This window comes from Manis pentadactyla, chromosome 1, assembly GCF_030020395.1.
Source record: "Manis pentadactyla isolate mManPen7 chromosome 1, mManPen7.hap1, whole genome shotgun sequence".
NCBI lineage: Eukaryota > Metazoa > Chordata > Mammalia > Pholidota > Manidae > Manis > Manis pentadactyla.
Window position 1 is genome coordinate 99,641,570 of NC_080019.1, and position 17,655 is coordinate 99,659,224.

At 38.1% G+C, this 17,655-nt stretch overlaps 1 protein-coding gene across 1 annotated transcript in view; it reads left to right on the plus strand.

Annotated features, from left to right (window-relative positions):
- SERPINI1 (serpin family I member 1) overlaps positions 1–11,897 on the plus strand; it is a 65,503-nt gene extending 53,606 nt beyond the window's left edge. Inside the window, exons 7-9 of the mRNA XM_057499817.1 lie at positions 9,769–9,855; positions 11,264–11,353; positions 11,570–11,897. Of these exons, the coding sequence (XP_057355800.1) occupies positions 9,769–9,855; positions 11,264–11,353; positions 11,570–11,646 (254 nt within the window). The 3' untranslated portion in view covers positions 11,647–11,897. The remainder of the gene's footprint in view (positions 1–9,768; positions 9,856–11,263; positions 11,354–11,569) is intronic.
- The last annotated feature ends 5,758 nt before the right edge of the window (positions 11,898–17,655 follow it).

Genomic DNA, 17,655 nt, shown 5'->3' on the forward strand with positions numbered 1-17,655 from the left:
ACCATGGTCCTGTTTCCAGTTTGATTAGAGATTCCTCACTGTCTCACCCAAACATCTAGGCAGTTAGACAGACAGAGTATCTGCTGCTTTTCAGTCCTGAGGGAGTAGCGCTTCAGTGACAGAACAATTATTGTGGTCAGTGTAGCTTAAAATTTTTGACGTATCTGGAAGGTTTATAAGGTAGTATTTAATTGTCTTTACTACATACAGAGACAATAGAGCATAAATACACATTATGAATGCAGATGGTTTGGAGATTTGAAATAACAGTAGGGTCTTTTGGAGTTCATAGAGTCTATCTGTGGAGACCCAGTTCATCTGATCATACCACCAGCAGCACTGAGTCCCCCTCAGTGTCCTCGCAGCTTCATTGCCAGCACCTGGCACAGGGCTGACACACAGTTGGCACACAGCACACGTCTGCTGAAGGGAAAAATGAGGGCAGGAAGGAAAGGAGAGGTTCCTTTGGCCCTCCAGTATACAGTACATTTCTTGGAACATTTAACTCCTTAAATCATCAGTAAGAAATCTAGGATGGCCCATCCTCAAACACTACCCAGTTTGGGTCTTTGAGATAACTTTATGAAAGATCTAAAGCCAATCTCTCAAACTTTCACTGGGAATTCTTGATTCTTAAAGTCCTAGTTTTGCCAGAGATCCGGCAGCTTGAGCCAACCACCCACCTCAACCAAGACATCCTTCCTTTTCTCTCTCCCATTCTCCCTACTCCACCACACACACATTAATTTGTGAATCATTAATTCAAAGGCTAGGGACACAATTATAAAACTTGCCTCCTGCTTCCTCTGAATATGATAGCATTTACTCCCTGCATCATCTATTTGGGTAACATATGCTCTGCATTACACGGTTGGTATCCTTTACACAGGTCTAGTTTTTGCCTCTCCAAATAACATGAAAACCTTGAAGATTAAAGTGTCTATGACACTTAGTAACCCCCCAAATTACCCAGGAATATTATTAGCATGTATTACTCTCTAATGAATCTCATGGTGAGAATTTCATGACATATAAGATGCACAGCATTAATTATATTCAATGCCATTTCTGTTCCTTTCACTGAACAATTCTTTGTGAGGTAGAGAGTGTGAGCAAAGTACTATGTTATAAAAATGAAGAAATGATTACAATATACCTGCTCTAAAGAAGCATACAGACTTGTGGGGAGAAAGACATAAATAGCTGGATTTAATAAAAGGAGTAGGGATGGAAATGTGTTATTGGAGCGGTGGTTCTCAGCCAGGGAAATTTTGCCCTCCAGGGAACATTTGGCAATAGCTGGACACCTTTTGGTTGCCACATCTGGGAGTGCTCCTGGCATCTAGTTTGTAGAGGCCAGGGATGCTTCTCCATCCCTGTGACCTACACAACAAGGATTACCCAGCCCCACCTGTCAATAGTGATGGGTTGAGAAACCCTATACTGGAGAAAGCATCATGGAAGAGGGGGAAGAAAAGTCGGAAGCCAGAATGGGAACATACTGTGTCAAAAGATGGAGGAGGAGAGTGTCAGAATGTATTTAAGCTTCTAAATGCAGAGAACATTTTGAACAATGGCTTAGAAAATGATGGTAGTGGTCGCCTCCGGAATATGGGACAGAGGCTCTTAGAGGAGAGAGGAGTTTTCATTTCATATGCCACTGTGTTTCTGTTTGGGATTTTACTTTGTGTATGTATTACTTCTTCAATTAAAATTCTTACTTGAAAACTAGGAAAAACTTGAAAAAATAAGATTATTAGCAGATATCATGAATTTGAATGCATGTGGAAAACAATTCAGGACCAGCGTGACACTGCTAAGTCTTAAATTATGTAGTGAACTTATTATCTTTCTTCCAAAATGGCAAATGGGATTTAGCAGTGGAAAAATAAAACAAAGCAAAACAAAAAAAGCCCTGTTTCACACTCTTTTGCTTTTGAAAAACTGAGTGACTTTAAAGTCCTTTGCTAAGACCTCTTGAAACCACTCTTCATTTTCTGTTCCATGGCATCCACCTTCACTTCAGACTCACGTTACTGACGCCCTGGACTATTTCAGCAGGCTCCTAAACGGTTCCAATCTCTCTTCCATCTAATCTGTTTTATCCACCACTGCCAAGAAGAATCGCCCTGAAACTCGGTCTGGGTCATTCCAGGTCCTGTTCAGAGCCTCCCTTCAGTCTGCTGTTTGCTGTCTGATGCGCGACAGGGCATTCAGATCTCAGCTCCCTCCAGCCTTCACTCTGGCTGATTCCTCCTACACGGTTTGTGCTGCAGCCGCGGGGAATACTCGCTTGGAGCCTTGCATCTCCCAGCTTCCCATTGTTATGAAATCTCCCCGCACCCAAAATGCCTCTTGGGCTGAGCCTAGGCTCAAGTATCTCCAGCTTCATCAAGCTACCATGATTACACCAATCAGAAGTAATCAATCCTTCTTAAATTCCACAATATTCTGTACTTTTCCTTATGCCACATATCACGGCTAATCCCGTATTATCACTATTTATCCATCAAAAATCCCCTGCAAGAACTGAAACCTTCCAAAGATTGATCTTTATATGTGTTTAGGAAGCACCCAGCACTGTGTTTTCCACTTAGGACTCATTGAATGAAGGAATAACTAAGATGAGATGCTCTGTATTTATGTGTTTTTTTTTTCAGCTCAATTCGATGTCCATTACTTTTGACACTAACTGCCATTAACATAAAACATAGTAAAACTCATACAATAAACATGAAATCTAGAGAGTGCAGAAAATCATATTATTCTCAGACTCAATTTAAAATGCTCACCTAGTTGCAGCAAGAATCTTGTAAAAGAGTAGAGCTATTTTTGTAGTGGAAATGAATGACTGTCAGCATTTGGCTTAATAGATAATCCTCTTGGAATGTGTAAGGGGAAGGAGAAAGAGAATACTAAATCCTTCAGCATAAAGTACAAGCTTTAATAAAGGAGCCAATAAAATAAAGGAATTAAGAGGACACAGCAAAGGCCATATTCAGGTCAAACTCGAGTGCTTAGATTTATGCTAGACTGACTCTTACATCCTGCCCTGTTTGTTCTCTTTCTCCTTGCACCTGTAAGCCAGAGGGCTGTACTTCTCTTCCAATGCCATAATTCCAGTTCTCCTCTTACTTTCTTGCCTGGACTATTCCAACAGCTGACAGTCTTGATCTTCTTGCCCCTTGCTGTTTGCTCATCCAACTCTCCCTTTACAGCTGCTGCCACAGATACTTCTAAAATAAAAGCAGCCATGTCTCATTACTTCTGGATGAAGCCCAGGCTCTCTGGCATCATGATCCAAGCTCTTAAAATCAGGCACATCCCCTGACACTGTCTCTTCAGAGCCTGGGCTCCAGTTGGGCCTGCAGGTCACTGCCGCTGCTTCGCACTTTGCAAATACAATCCTCTGCTTGGAATGCCCTGATTTTATTTTTTCATTCTTCAAGAACCCACCCAACATCACCTTTCCCTCATCTGGACTCTCATAGTGCAAAGTGCTATTGCACTCTTTACCTTTCTTTAGACTGTTTATTTGCATACCTGTCCCTGAGCTTAGAACTCCTGGGAAGCAGGGACTGTGTCATGGACATCTTTCTGTCCTCAGAGCCCAGCACAGTGTGGGGAGCAGGACAGGTGCCAGGTGGGTGCCCACAGGAAGGAAATGGCTCTGGGTCCCACCTGTCCAAGTATGGGGCTTCTGACACCACCAGCCCCCCTCACTACCCCCTTGATCCAGCCTCACAGCTGGGTCCTTGGAAGTCATCTGGCTTCATCTGCCTCTGCACCAACTTCTCCCTTCACTAGAAACTCTACCTTCAGGCCTTCCACAGATGGTTCCTAAAGAATATTAGGTTTCAGCTCAAATTGACCTTCTCAGACATGCCTTTGCTGACACCTTATGTCAAACAGCTCCTCTTCCCTGCCCTAGTCACCAGCTATCTTACTGCTTTATACTTAGCAAACCCTGAAATTGTGGTCACTTACTGATTTGATTTTTAATTATCCTTGTTATTTAATGTCTGCTTTCCCCCTATTAGGAAGGAACTGTTGAGTTAACCATAGTATGCCCAGTTCATCAACAGTGTCTGGCACATAGGAGGTGGTTAGTACATGAATCAGTGAATGAGTAAATAAATACTGAATACTTCCTGGCCTATGACAGAATCTATCCAGAAAAACAAACAACAAACACTACTCCTGCCTTGAAGTAGCTCAAATTCTACAAACTTTTCTGAAGTTCATGGGTGGGACTGAAGCTAAAAATATTTTAGAAACTAAAGTACGGTGACACTTTTGGTATTTTAGGTTCTGTGGAACTCTCTTCATTTTGTTATTTTAAGCATGTCCCCAATGACGCAGAAATCAATTTAAATCGGCTGTCTTTTAGGAAGGTGCCACAAAGGAGGCGGTGGCATCCACCTGCATGGTGGCCATCCTGCCAACGCCGTGTTAATCACAGAGACTTAGAGCCGCTGGTGCCCCACACAGTACCCCATGCCAGCAGAGTGCTTGATAAATATTTGCTCAGTGACTGAATGAATGCCTTAATATTTTGCCCTGCTTTCTTTAGGAGCGCTTGAATTATTGCCCAGCTCTTCTCTGGGGAACCTAGCGTTTGCTGGCCCTGTTCGCATCTTATCTGTTGTGAAAAGCCTGGCTCCATGCTGTCCCGGGAAAAGTAGGACCAGTTATTGGGCAGCATTGTCTGCTGTGGCCAGAAAGAGAAGGCTGCTTGGGGCCAATGTTTGGGGGTTTTTTTGGGGGTTTTTTGGTAGCTCTGTTTGCCTTTGATTTATTTATTATCTTTTTTTAGAGAATAGTTAAGTTTTCTCTAACCTATGAGACCAGCTCATCAGTATAAATTTCCTTAATTCCCCTCATATTCTGATTAATCAAATATCTGATCTGTACTTGGTGCCTGGTAGTGTACAAGGAATTGTGGGGAGGAGATGAATAGGCTAGGCAATGGCCGGGCCCTCAAGGAATAAGTGTGTGGCCTAGCAGGAAAGATGGCCTTGACTGACACATGATTGCACAAGGATGAGCAAGACGGCAGGGCAGGCTGAGAGGGCTATGACTCTGCCTGTTTGCCTGCATGACCTGATCTCCTTTGAAAATTTGGTGGCGGCAGACACATTCTTTCTCAAACTACTTCCATATTATCGATTTTTAATGTGACTGTTTGAAGTTTGTCCCAAAAGAAGAAAGTTTCATTTACTCTTCTCCCCCTTCAGTATCTGTGATGTGATTTATTTGTTACATTTTCTCCTACTTGTATAAGGAAAGGGATGGCATTTTTCTAAAGGTTAAGTACCCTGAGGTCTTGTTTATATGTACAGATAGCTCTGTCCATTGTGTAGCAGTTAATCACCCTTGGGAGTTGGAACACTGGATTGGATCTTTATTTTGTTGTCTTTGAAATCTATGTAGACACCTGTCTGTGGCATCCCATTCCCTTGGTTTGATTTTGAAGTTTCTTAGTGTGCATGTAAGTTTGTATTCATTCTTTCCCTCTCTGGTGCTGTTCTCTGCCAGTTTTCCTAGAGCATCTACTTTGGATTAGCATTATGTTTTATTTATTACAAGAGTAAACTTTATAACCATCATCGTGAAGATAATTGTGACCATGGTGCCCATAGGGCGACCGTCCTCAAAACCTTCCAATATGCAAATAGCTGACCCATTTCATCCCACAGTCACCAACTGCCTAGTCAACCGGCTTACCTACTGGACAATGACACACTACCAGGAAGGCCCTGTCCTTAGCTTATTGCCTTCATTAGGTCCACTGACTGCCAGAAGCCAGAGAAACTAAGAGGAATGACACAATTCTTGCCTTAAGGAAGTTGACAGTCCAGGAATCAGAGAGATTTCAATACAAACAAATATGGTATATTCTAAAGTCTTCAATAGAATTAGATCCTGGCTTCAGTGGGAAAGAGTCCTGGGTTGGTTCTACATTAGTGGTGGGTAGGAATCAGAGAGAAACAGAAAAGGCCTGATAGGGCTAGAAGATGAGCCTTACAAGCAGATTAGGTGTCAGACTGTGAAGGTTAAAGGAGTTTCTGGGAGAATCAAAGACACTGAAGTGATGAAGTACGGTATGTTAAAGCTACTGTAATTTAAATAATCTGGTACACAGTGCATGGTGTGGAAATGGTAAATGGATGAAGCAGAGGCAACCTCATGAAGGTCCTCATATTGCAGACTGAGCAGGTATGTGGGTACGCAACAAACTGAAAGTGAGCTAGGAAGCAGAGCAAGCTGGAGGGGATAAAGGGTTTAAGGAGGGTAGTGGCGTACATTGAGTCGTATTTGGTAAGATCATCTCAGAGGAAGCTTTAACATTAACTGGAGGCAATTAGAGCAGTTCTCAACTGCTGCGTCTTGACACACTGTGACATCCCTTGAAACTTATTTTAAAAAATTATTTATATACATTTCAGGGCCTAATTTTCTGATTTTTAAAGAACTTTTACCTCCTTTTTAATAAGTGAATTTGGCCTATGACTTTGCTTTTTTTTTTAGATTGCCTTTGTTCGATTTTAAAAGCAAGGTAACAATACCCTACAGATGACTTAGGTTGCTTTTCTTCTCTTTCTAGAATCAAGAATGGTTTTATAAAAGAAAATTTTATCTGCTTCTTGAAGCTATGGTTAAAATCACCTAGGAAACCATGTAGGCTTGGAGTCCTTAACTGTGAGGAAGTTTTTGACTACTTATTCAACTACTTCAATGGTTAATGGATTATTCAGATATTTTTTCCTTGATTCAATTTTAAAATTTATACATTTCTATAAAATTGCCCAGTTGATGGCAAATTGGTTCACTTTCAAAGTTGTCTACAGAAAGAAGCACAAGCATCTTTTTGGGGAGATAGAAATATTCCATATCTTGTTTATGGAGGTGGGTTCAAAGAAATACGGATCTATCAAAACTTACCAAATTTTAAATTATGAAGACACAATTCCTAGTAAATAAATTATAACTCATAAAGTTAATTAACACATATCTGCAGAAAATTGTACATAATATTTTTTGATTTTTAAAATTCTCTTCTGTATCTTTATATATGTTCTCATTTTTTGTCTTAATATCGTTTTTGGGGTAATCTCTCTTTTTTTGTGAGTCTTGTTAACAGTTTTTCTTTTCCATTTAATTATTATCTTAAATAACTAGCTCTCTGGGAAGAACACCCAATATTTTTTCTTTCTTGATCTTTCTGCCACGGGGCTGTGCAGTATCCCTTCCCCAGCCCCCATTTTGTGTGGGTAAATGAGAGCATATGAGAGGTTAGGTGACTGTGAGGCAGAAGCCAGCGTTGAGGGAATGAGATTCTGTTTTTTTCAAGGTGCTTAGTGCAGCCAGCAGATCAGGCTCAGGGGCTATTGAAGGCAGTTTTCTCTGTGAAAATTGATTTTCCTGAAATATCACTGGGTGTCGATATTTGAAGAGGTCTTAGCTGGTAATGTGGACACTCATTACCCTTTAGGAACTGGGTTGTATCACTTTTGCATTCAGGGCCATAATACTGGCTCTTGATGCATGATACTACCTTACCTGGCAGAGTAATGAAAATGGGCATCAGAATCTGAAAACAGCATAGCATCAATTAGCTACTAAATAATCCATGTATTTTATGGCCTTGGAATTCATGTGTTTGTTTTGCCAACTAAATATATTTGACTACTTAATGCAATTTATATTTTTCTTTTTATTTGTGAAAAAAATGGGTATTGTGAATCTGAGGGAGCTAGTCATACTTGTTTAATGTGAGCACTTTTTATTTTTTCTTCAGTCATTAAATGTATTCTAGAAGAAAGTATCATAATATGTGAGACAGACTATTTCATAATGCAGTGCTTATATCTTAATACTAAATAGGAGCTGAGGAAGTAATATCCTATTAAAAGTATATTGGGAGATGTCACTCAGCTGTCTTGGGGATTATTCAAGATAAGTGGGTGCTATGCAACAGGTGTACCAAAACCCCTGTTGAACATCATTCCCTGTCCATGTAAAATAATTATGTTTTTGAAAACTTGAAAGAAAAATGTATATTGTGGGCTGGACTTGGTTACTTACAAAATCTTATTAGGCAGCCTAATGGTCAATCAACTGGGCTTCTACTGAATGATTCTGGACAGCAGCAACAGTTATTTACCTTAAATTTCAATTAGACCTCCTGGAATTGAAAAAAAAAAAGGTGTGTGTGTGTGTGTGTGTGGTAGAAATTTGAGTAATCCTTTCTTCCTTGTGTATATGTTTGAGGATCTTTTGTTTATTTGGCTTTAATCTTGGGGCAAAGTTGGAAACCCAAAACTGAAAGCTACTGTACAGTTTGCTAGGGCTGCCATAACACAGTACCACAGACTGAGTGGCGGAACATCAGATGTTTATTTTCTCACAGTTCTGGAGGCTGGAATTCTGAGATCAGAGTGTCTTCAGGGTTGGTTTCTTCTGAGGCTTCTCTCTGGCTTACTGGCGGCCGTCCTCTCCCTGTGTCGTCACATGTCCTATTAGTCAGGATTCTCCAAAATAAACAGAACTGACTGGATGGAGGGTGGGGGTGAACGAGGGGAGGGGAGGGAGAGATTGAGAGATTTATTTTAAGGAACTGGCTTGCACAGTTGTGGAGACTTTGAAAGTCTAAAATCTGCAGTATAGGCTGGAAGGCTGGGCCTCAGGGACAGTCCAAAGGCAGTCGGCTGGCAGAACTCCTGCTGGGGGAGGCCAGTTGCCATTCCATGAAAGTCTTCATCAGGTTGGTGAGGCCCTCCTGCATCATGAAGGTGATCTGTTACTCAAAAGTCCACCAATTTAAATGTTGATTTCATCCAAAAAACATCTTTGCAGAAACATCCAGAATAGTATTTGACCAAATATCTGGGCACCATGGCCCAGCCAAATTGACATGTGAATTAACCATCATGCATGGTCTTCCCTCTGTACCTACCTGTGCCAAATTTCCTTTTCTTAAAAGGACACCAGTCATATTGGAATAGGGCCCACCCTAATGACCTCATTTTAATTTAAGACCATCTCTAAATATAGTTACATTCTGAAGTCTTGAGGATTAGAACTTTAACATAGGAATTTTGAGAGAAGAGCCCATAACAGCCATTAATTTAAAATTAAACATGAATAGAAAGGCAATTCAATGGGAGACAAGTCCTCCTATTATTGAAAATGTGTATGTCCTCTGATATCTGGATAAAGCATGTTTGAATCCTTAGATAAACCAATTAACTGGAATGGAAAACTTTTTAAAATATTCACATTTCTACAACCTAAAAGTCTATTTTGTTTCTCATTGCCAAAGATATTTATATTATTATTGTAATTAAAGACTTTAAAAAATTTCTTATTTTGATTATATTTGGATTTCTGTTTTCATTTTGTGTTTTTAAATTTCAAATTAGAGCACAGTGTGTGAGATGTTTTTATCTTGAGTTATGAACTAATTTGAAGTTGCCATTAAAAACACAGCCACATTTCCTTTTTTCTAGCAATACAAGACATAAACAATGGTAAAATTACCAATAAAAATGCAGGGGAAAATTAACAAAAGAACATAAAATAAGGGGAAGTCAGAAAACACATCTTCAACAGTTCCCTCAAATCGTAAATGCACTCTTACATCATCTCTCTTATGTTTTATATCAACATTCTATGTCACTTATATTTCTCATGTCTATTTAAAGGGTAAAATGCTTCCATATCTCTGATACTGAAGAAATGCTTCTGTTAATCTCTTTTTTGCAGATAACAAAGAGATTTTCCTTTCCAAAGCGATTCACAAGTCCTTTATAGAGGTCAATGAAGAAGGCTCAGAAGCTGCTGCCAGCTCAGGTGCCAAAAACTTGCCTTTTCTGGATTTGTATTTTTAAAGCAATGCCAGGTGGGGGATGGGAGTCATTTTTAGAACCAAGGTGAAAAACTGACTCTGCTCTTAGAAGCCAAACTAATGCCGAACCAGCTAGAATTTCCTAAATAGGATCTGAAGCATGCGCTCACTCCAGTGCCCTGACAGGGAGGAACTCCCATCCCTAATGAGAGGCAGGAGGGCACTGGCAGCTCTGTAGAATAGCTTTTCCTGCTATGCTACCTGTTTAAATTTTTCTTTCTACTTAATTACTTGTGAAAGTCAGTTCTTAATTTTGTCAGTGATAAGTTTTGATTATTTTAAAAGCACATAAATAAACAAAAGTATATGATAGCATGTAATAAATTTAAATAATTTTAACTAAGTAATAATAATAAAATCATAATCTATAATACATTATTTAAAATTTTTTACCTAAACCACATGTCCAAAGCAAAATGGTAAAAGTCTTGCGTTACTTTGAATGTTCTGACCTGCCTAGATAAGGTAGAATGATTTTTCTGTTGACTTTTTTTTCTATTTACTTGTTTGGATTTATGTCAAACCTGTGTTCAACAGCTACCGTCAAGTTGTAGTAGGATTTTCCCTCCTCTGGTAAAATGAAACATATCATTATTTGCACATTATTTTAAACTTCTGCAAAAATTTGTCCTAGGCCATCACCAGTTAAACCAGTGTTTTTAGTAGGAAATGGGAACACAGTAGTCTCAGTCATCAAGAAAGATTAAAATCTTACATAATTTTATCTTGACATTTTCCTGACAATGAATCTTCCAGCAAGCAGAAAATGATTGTCCCGTAATAAGGATCTCAGGGGAATTCAGTTCCCCAGCTGTAGGAAACACCATTGCATCTCTCACTGCTGTATTTTTCCTTTAATCACTGCTATTCTGGCCACTTACTAGAAGCCTGGAGACTTGCTGTGTAAAAATCCCAATTTCAGACAAAAGGAATCATGATTGCAGAATATGAATCAACTGTCTTACGTTTTTGTTTGGGATGTTTTATTTCTTCTTCTCCTTCCCTTAATTCAAAGGTGATGATAGTAAAGCCATAAGTATTTATCCGAGACTGAGAACAAAAAATTTCTAACAGGCAGAATAAATTTTACTATTATTTTTGGTGGGATGGAGGGAAGAAATTGTGTGTGTGTGTGTGTGTGTGTGTGTGTGTGTGTGTGCATTGTGTGTATTTTTTTTTAAAAGATCAAGTTGAATTGCTAACACTTTTATTTATAAATTTTCTCTCTTTAAGCCTTTAAAATCTTGTTTCTTATAAATTGTTCCTTTTGCATTAAACATAGATGGGTGGAGAAATTACTCATTAGTCCCTGCACATCCACAGACATGTAATTACTTTCTCTCTGCACTGTAGGAATGATCGCAATTAGTAGGATGGCTGTGCTGTATCCTCAAGTTATTGTCGACCATCCATTTTTCTTCCTTATCAGAAACAGAAGAACAGGTAAGTCTGTTATGAGAACAGAATTTCATTTAATAGGCCAAAAACAAATGTTCTCTTAAAGATTGAGAATATTTTTCTGTATTACCAGATAATTTTAATGTTCAAATAATTTTTAAAATGAGAGTAATCTATATTTTCATTTTTAGAACACTGCTAATTATAAGCAAGAACAAAAATAAATATCTCATTGTTTTGTTTACTTCAAACCCATTGCAGGTACAATCCTATTCATGGGACGGGTCATGCATCCTGAAACAATGAACACAAGTGGACATGATTTTGAAGAACTTTAAATCATTTCATTTGAATAACATGAAAACAGTAACTAAGCCCACTCTGTTTGTAACTGGTATATATTTAACATTTGTGTTTTACAGTATATCTTAAGATAATATTTAACATAGCTATAGATAAAAACAAGGTATGTAAATTATAAGCCAAATTGTCAAGGAATGTTATCAGTATTATTGAGGTAATGGTCCTGTCATGTCACTGTGTTTGTTGTGCTGCTATTTAAAATAAAAGTACATGTTGAATATGTGAAGAGCTCTGTTTTTCATTTTAGAAATTGTAGTATAAGATACCTATAGGTGAAATTTGAGAACAGTAATGTTTTTGGATATCTTAAATATTACATAATCATGTAGAATCAAAGCTCCGAAGTAAATCATCATTTTACACTTACACATAACAATCAAAAACAAGTGAGATGAAGACAGGTACTCCACAAAAATTCTAATTCTTATTGCTCTGAAGACAACGTACAGTAGAAAAGAATGCAAACTGAGCATCTTCTATATGGCTCCAGGACAAAACTTGCTAGAAAAATGCAATGCAAACCCATAGATTATAGCTATAGTTTATTTACTATGTCTTGAAAATCCACTCGGTTTTATAAACTTGATGTAGATTACAGCCTAGTATAGCACCTTGTTTTGCAGGTGCAAATAAAATCCTTACTACAACGAAGTTCCCCAAAGTCCCAAAATAAGCTATATGAGAAAACTGATAATAAAAATATGCCCTTGGTGTATCCTGAGGGAATTAGCTAGAAAAGCCAAGCTCATACAGATACTGGATGCTGAATGCTGCCCAGAGAGGTGCTCTTCTTTGTTCTCTCTGGGAGATTTTTATGTCTTGAATTTGAATGTCTGTATAATTGGGGTATCATGTACCTTGTTTTCCCAGTGGTTGTCTGATGACTCCTGGAGGAATTTGTGTTTGAGACTTCTGCAGCATTTCAATAATACTCTACAGATTGTATTGGTCTTATTTTCTAGTACAAGTGGTAGTCAATTCCAGTGGGGGCCATGTCAATTTCTTAGGGTCTCTAGTAAATTACTTTGCTATCCTTCAGCTGAAATAATGGTATTACCTGGTGGGGGAAGAAAAAAAATGAGTATTTCTATTTTTTAGTTTTTTGAGGAACCTCCATATTGCTTTTCACAATGGTGAAACTATACATTCCCACCAGCAGTGTAGGAGGGTTCCCCATCCTCCGTACCCTCTCCAACATTTGTTCTGAGTCTTTTCAATGCTGGCCATCCTTACTGGTGTGAGGTGATACCTCATTGTGGTTTTAATTTGCATTTTCTTGACGATTAGTGATGTGGAGCATCTTTTCATGTGCCTGTTGGCCATCTGAATTTCTTCTTTGGAGAAGTGTCTCTTCAAATCCTCTGCCCATTTTTTAATCGGATTATTTGCTTTTTGGGTGTAGAGGCATGTGAGTTCTTTATATATTTTGGACGTTAACTCCTTGGTGGATATGTCATTTACAAATATATTCTCCCATACTGTAAGATGCCTTTTTGTTCTGTTGATATTATCCTTTGCCATACAGAAGCTCTTTAGTTTGATGTAGTCCCATGTGTTTATTTTTGCTTTTGTTTCCCTTGCCCTAGGAGATGCATTTAGGTAGAAGTTGCTCATATTTATATTCAGGAGATTTTTGCCTATGTTGTCTCCTAAGAGTTCTAGAGTTTCAAGATTTACATTCAGTTCTTTGCTACATTTTGAGTTTACTTTTGTGTATGTGGTTAAACAATAATCCAGTTTCATTCTCTTGCATGTAGCTGTCCAGTTTTGCCAATACCAGTTTTTGAAGAGACTGTCATTTCCCCATTGTATGTCCATAGCTCCTTTATCATATATTAATTAACCATATATGCTTGGGTTTAAATATGGGCTCTACAGTCTGTTCTATTGGTCTATTGTTTTGTTCTTGTACCAGTACCAAATTGTCTTGGTTACTGTGACTTCGTAGTAGAGCTTGAAGTTGGGAAGCATAATCCCTCCAGCTTTATTTTTCTTTCTCATAATTGCTTTGGCTTTTTGGGGTCTTTTTGTGGTTCCATATAAATTTTAGAATGATTTGCTCTAGTTCATTGAAGAATGCTGTTGGTATTTTGATAGGAATTGCATTGAATCTGTAGATTGCTTTAGGCAGGAAGGCTGTTTTAACAATATTAATTCTTTCTATCCATGAGAATGGAATGTGTTTCCATTTATTGGTATCTTCTTTAATTTCTCTCATGAGTTTCTTATAGTTTTCAACGTATAGGTCTTTCACTTCCTTGGTTAGGTTTATTCCTAGGTATTTTATTCTTTTTGATGCAATTGTGAATGGAATTGTTTTTCTGATTTCTCTTTCTGCTAGTTCATCATTAGTGTATAGGAATGCAACAGATTTCTCTGTATTAATTTTGTATCCTGCAACTTTGCAGAATTCAGATATTAGATCTAGTAGTTTTGGAATGGATTCTTTAGGGTTTTTTTATGTACGAAATCATGTCATCTGCAAAAAGGGGCAGTTTAAGTTCCTCTTTACCAGTCTGGATGCCGTTTATTTCTTTGTGTTGTCTAATTGCTGTGGCGAGGACCTCCAGAACTATGTTGAATAAAAGAGGAGAGAGTGGGCATCCTTGTCTTGTTTCCTATCTTAAAGGAAAGGTTTTCAGTTTCTTGCTGTTAAGTATGATGTTGGCTGTGGGTTTGTCATATATGGCCTTTATTATGTTGAGGTTCTTGCTCTCTATACCCATTTTCTTGAGAGTTTTTATCATGAATGGATGTTGAATTTTGTTGAATACTTTTTCAGCAACTATGGAGATGATCATGTGGTTTTTGCCCTTCTTTTTGTTGATGTGGTGGATGATGATGATGCATTTTCTAATGTTGTACCATCCTTGCATCTCTAGAATAAATCCTACTTGATCATGATGGATGATCTTTTTTATATATTTTTTAATTCATTTTGCTAATATTTTATTGAGTATTTTTGCATCTATGTTCATCAGGGATATTGGTCTGTAATTTTCTTTTTTTGTGGTGTCTTCACCTGGTTTTGGTATTAGTGTGATGCTCGCCTTGTAGAATGAATTTGGGAGTATTCCATCCTCTTCTACTTTTCGAAAAACTTTAAGGAGGGTGGGTATTAGGTCTTCACTAAATGTTTGATAAAATTCATTGGTGATGCCATCTGGACCAGGAATTTTGTTCTTAGGTAGTTTTATGATTACCTATTCAATTTCATTGCTGGTAATTGGACTGTTCAGATTTTCTGTTTCTTTCTGGGTCAGCCTTGGAAGTTTGTATTTTTCTAGAAAGTTGTCCGTTTCTTCTATGTTATCCAGTTAGTTAGCATATAATTTTTCATAGTATTGTCTAATAATTCTTTGTATTTCTGTGGTGTCTGTAGTGATTTTTCCTTTCTCATTTCTGATTCTGTTTTTGTGTGTAGACTCTCCTTTTTTATTGATAAGTCTGGCTAGGGGTTTATCTATTTTGTTTATTTTCTCAAAGAACCAGCTCTGCTTTCATTGATTCTTTCCATTGTTTTATTCTTCTCAATTTTATTTATTTCTGCTCTAATCTTTATTATGTCCCTCCTTCTACTGACCTTGGGACTCATTTGTTCTTCTTTTTCTAGTTTCGCTACTTGTGAGTTTAGACTGTTCATATGGGATTGTTCTTCTTTCCTGAGGTAGATCTATATTGCAACAAACTTTTCTCTTAGCACGGCCTTCGCTGTGTTCCACAGATTTTGCGGCGGTGTTGAATTATTGTTGTCATTTGTCTCCTATATTGCTTGATCTCTCTTTTTATTTGGTCATTGATCCATTGGTTATTTAGGAGCATGTTGTGAAGCCTCCATGTGTTTGTGGGATTTTTCATTTTCTTTGTGTAATTTATTTCTAGTTTCATACTTTTGGTCTAAGAAACTGGCTGATACAATTTCACTCTTTTTGAATTCACTGAGGCTCTTTTTGTGGCCTAGTATATGATCTATTCTTGAAAATGTTCTATGTGCACTTGAGAAGAATGTGCATTCTGCTGTTTTTGGGTGGAGAGTTCTGTAGTTGTCTGATAGGTCCATCTGTTCTAATGTGTTGTTCAGTGCCTCTGTCTCCTTACTTATTTTCTGTCTGGTTGATCTGTCCTTCAGAGTGAGTGGAGTGTTGAAGTCTCCTAGAATGAATGCATTGCATTCTATTTCCCCTTTTAATTCTTTTAGTATTTGTGTCACATTTGTAGGTGCTCCTGTTTTGGGTGCATAGATATTTATAATGGTTATATCTTCTTGTTGGATTGACCCGTTTATCATTATTTAATGTTCTTCTTTGTGTTTTGTGACTTTCTTTGTTTTGAAGTCTATTTTGACTGATTCAAGTACTGCAACTCCTGCTTTTTTCTCCCTATTAGTTGCATGAAATATCTTTTTCTGTCCCTTCACTTTTAGACTGTGCATGTCTTTGGGTTTAAAGTGAGTCTCTTGTAGGCAGCATACAGATAGGTCTTGTTTTTTATCTATTCAGTGACTCTATGTCTTTTCATTAATGCATTCAGACCATTTACATTTAGGGTGATTATCGATAGGTGTGTACTTATTGCCATTGCAGGCTTTAGATTTGTGGTTACCAAAGGTTCAAGGGTAACTTCTTTACTATCTAAGAGTCTGATTTAACTCATTTAGTATGCTATTCCAAACACAATCTAACATTTCTTTTTTCTCCTCCTTTTTCTTTCCTCCATTCCTCATATATTAGGTGTCATATTCTGTATTCTTTGTCTATCCTTTGACTGACTTTGGGGGTAGATGATTAAATTTTGCATTTGCTTAGCAATTAAGTGTTCTACTTTCTTTACTGTGGTTTTATTACCTCTGGTGACAGCTATTAAACCTTAAGAACACTTCCATCTATAGCAGTCCCTCCAAAATACACTGTAGAGATAGTTTCTGTGATGTAAATTCTCTCAGCTTTGCTTATCTGGAAATTATTTAATCCCTCCTTCAAATTTAAATGATAATCTTGCCAGATAAAGTATTCTTCATTGAAGGCCCTTCTGCTTCATTGCATTAAATATATAATGCCACTCCTTTCTGGCCTGTAAGGTTTCTGCTGCGAAGTCTGATGATAGCCTGATGGGCTTTCCTTTGTATGTGATCTTACTTTTCTGTCTGGCTGCTTTTAACAGTCTGTCCTTATCCTTGATCTTTGCCATTGTAATTACTATATGTCTTGATGTTGTCTTCCTTGGGTTCCTTGTGTTGGGAGATCTGTGCACCTCCATGGCCTGAGGAACTATCTCCTTCCCCAGATTAGGGAAGTTTTCAGGAATTACCTCCTCAAAGACACTTTTCTATCCCTTTTTCTCTCTCTTCTTCTTCTGGTATCCTTATAATATGAATATTGTTCCTTTTGGATTGGTCACAATTCTCTCAATATTCTTTCATTCTTTTTTCTCTCTGTGCCTCATCTTCTTTGTATTCCTCTTCTTTAATTTCTATTTCATTTATTGTCTCCTCCACTGTATCTAATCTATTTTAAATTCTTCCATTGTATGTTTCATTTCTGATAGTGTTTTCTGTAGTAAAAGGATCTCCAACCGGAATTCATTCCTGAGTTCTTGAATATTTTTCTGTACCTCCATAAGCATGTTTATGATTTTTATTTTGAAATCTCTTTCAGGAAGATTCATGAGTTCAGTTTCATTTGACTCTTTCTCTGGTGTATTATGACTCTGCTTTGAACCAGGTGCCTTTGATGTTTCACATTTGTATGTGGTGCCCTCTAGTGCCCAGAAGCTCTACTGTCTGGAGCTGTTCAACCCCTGGAGCAATGTCGGGGGTCTCAGGGGAGCATTGTTGGTGCCTGGGGGCAGGAAAGAGCTGTGTCCTGCTTCCCAGCTGCTATGCCTATCTCCACTGTCAGAACCAGTGGGCCGAGCACACAGGTATAAGCCCCTATGCTTTGCAATTGTAGCTGCTACAGGTGGGGCTTCCCTCTGGCTGGCGGGAT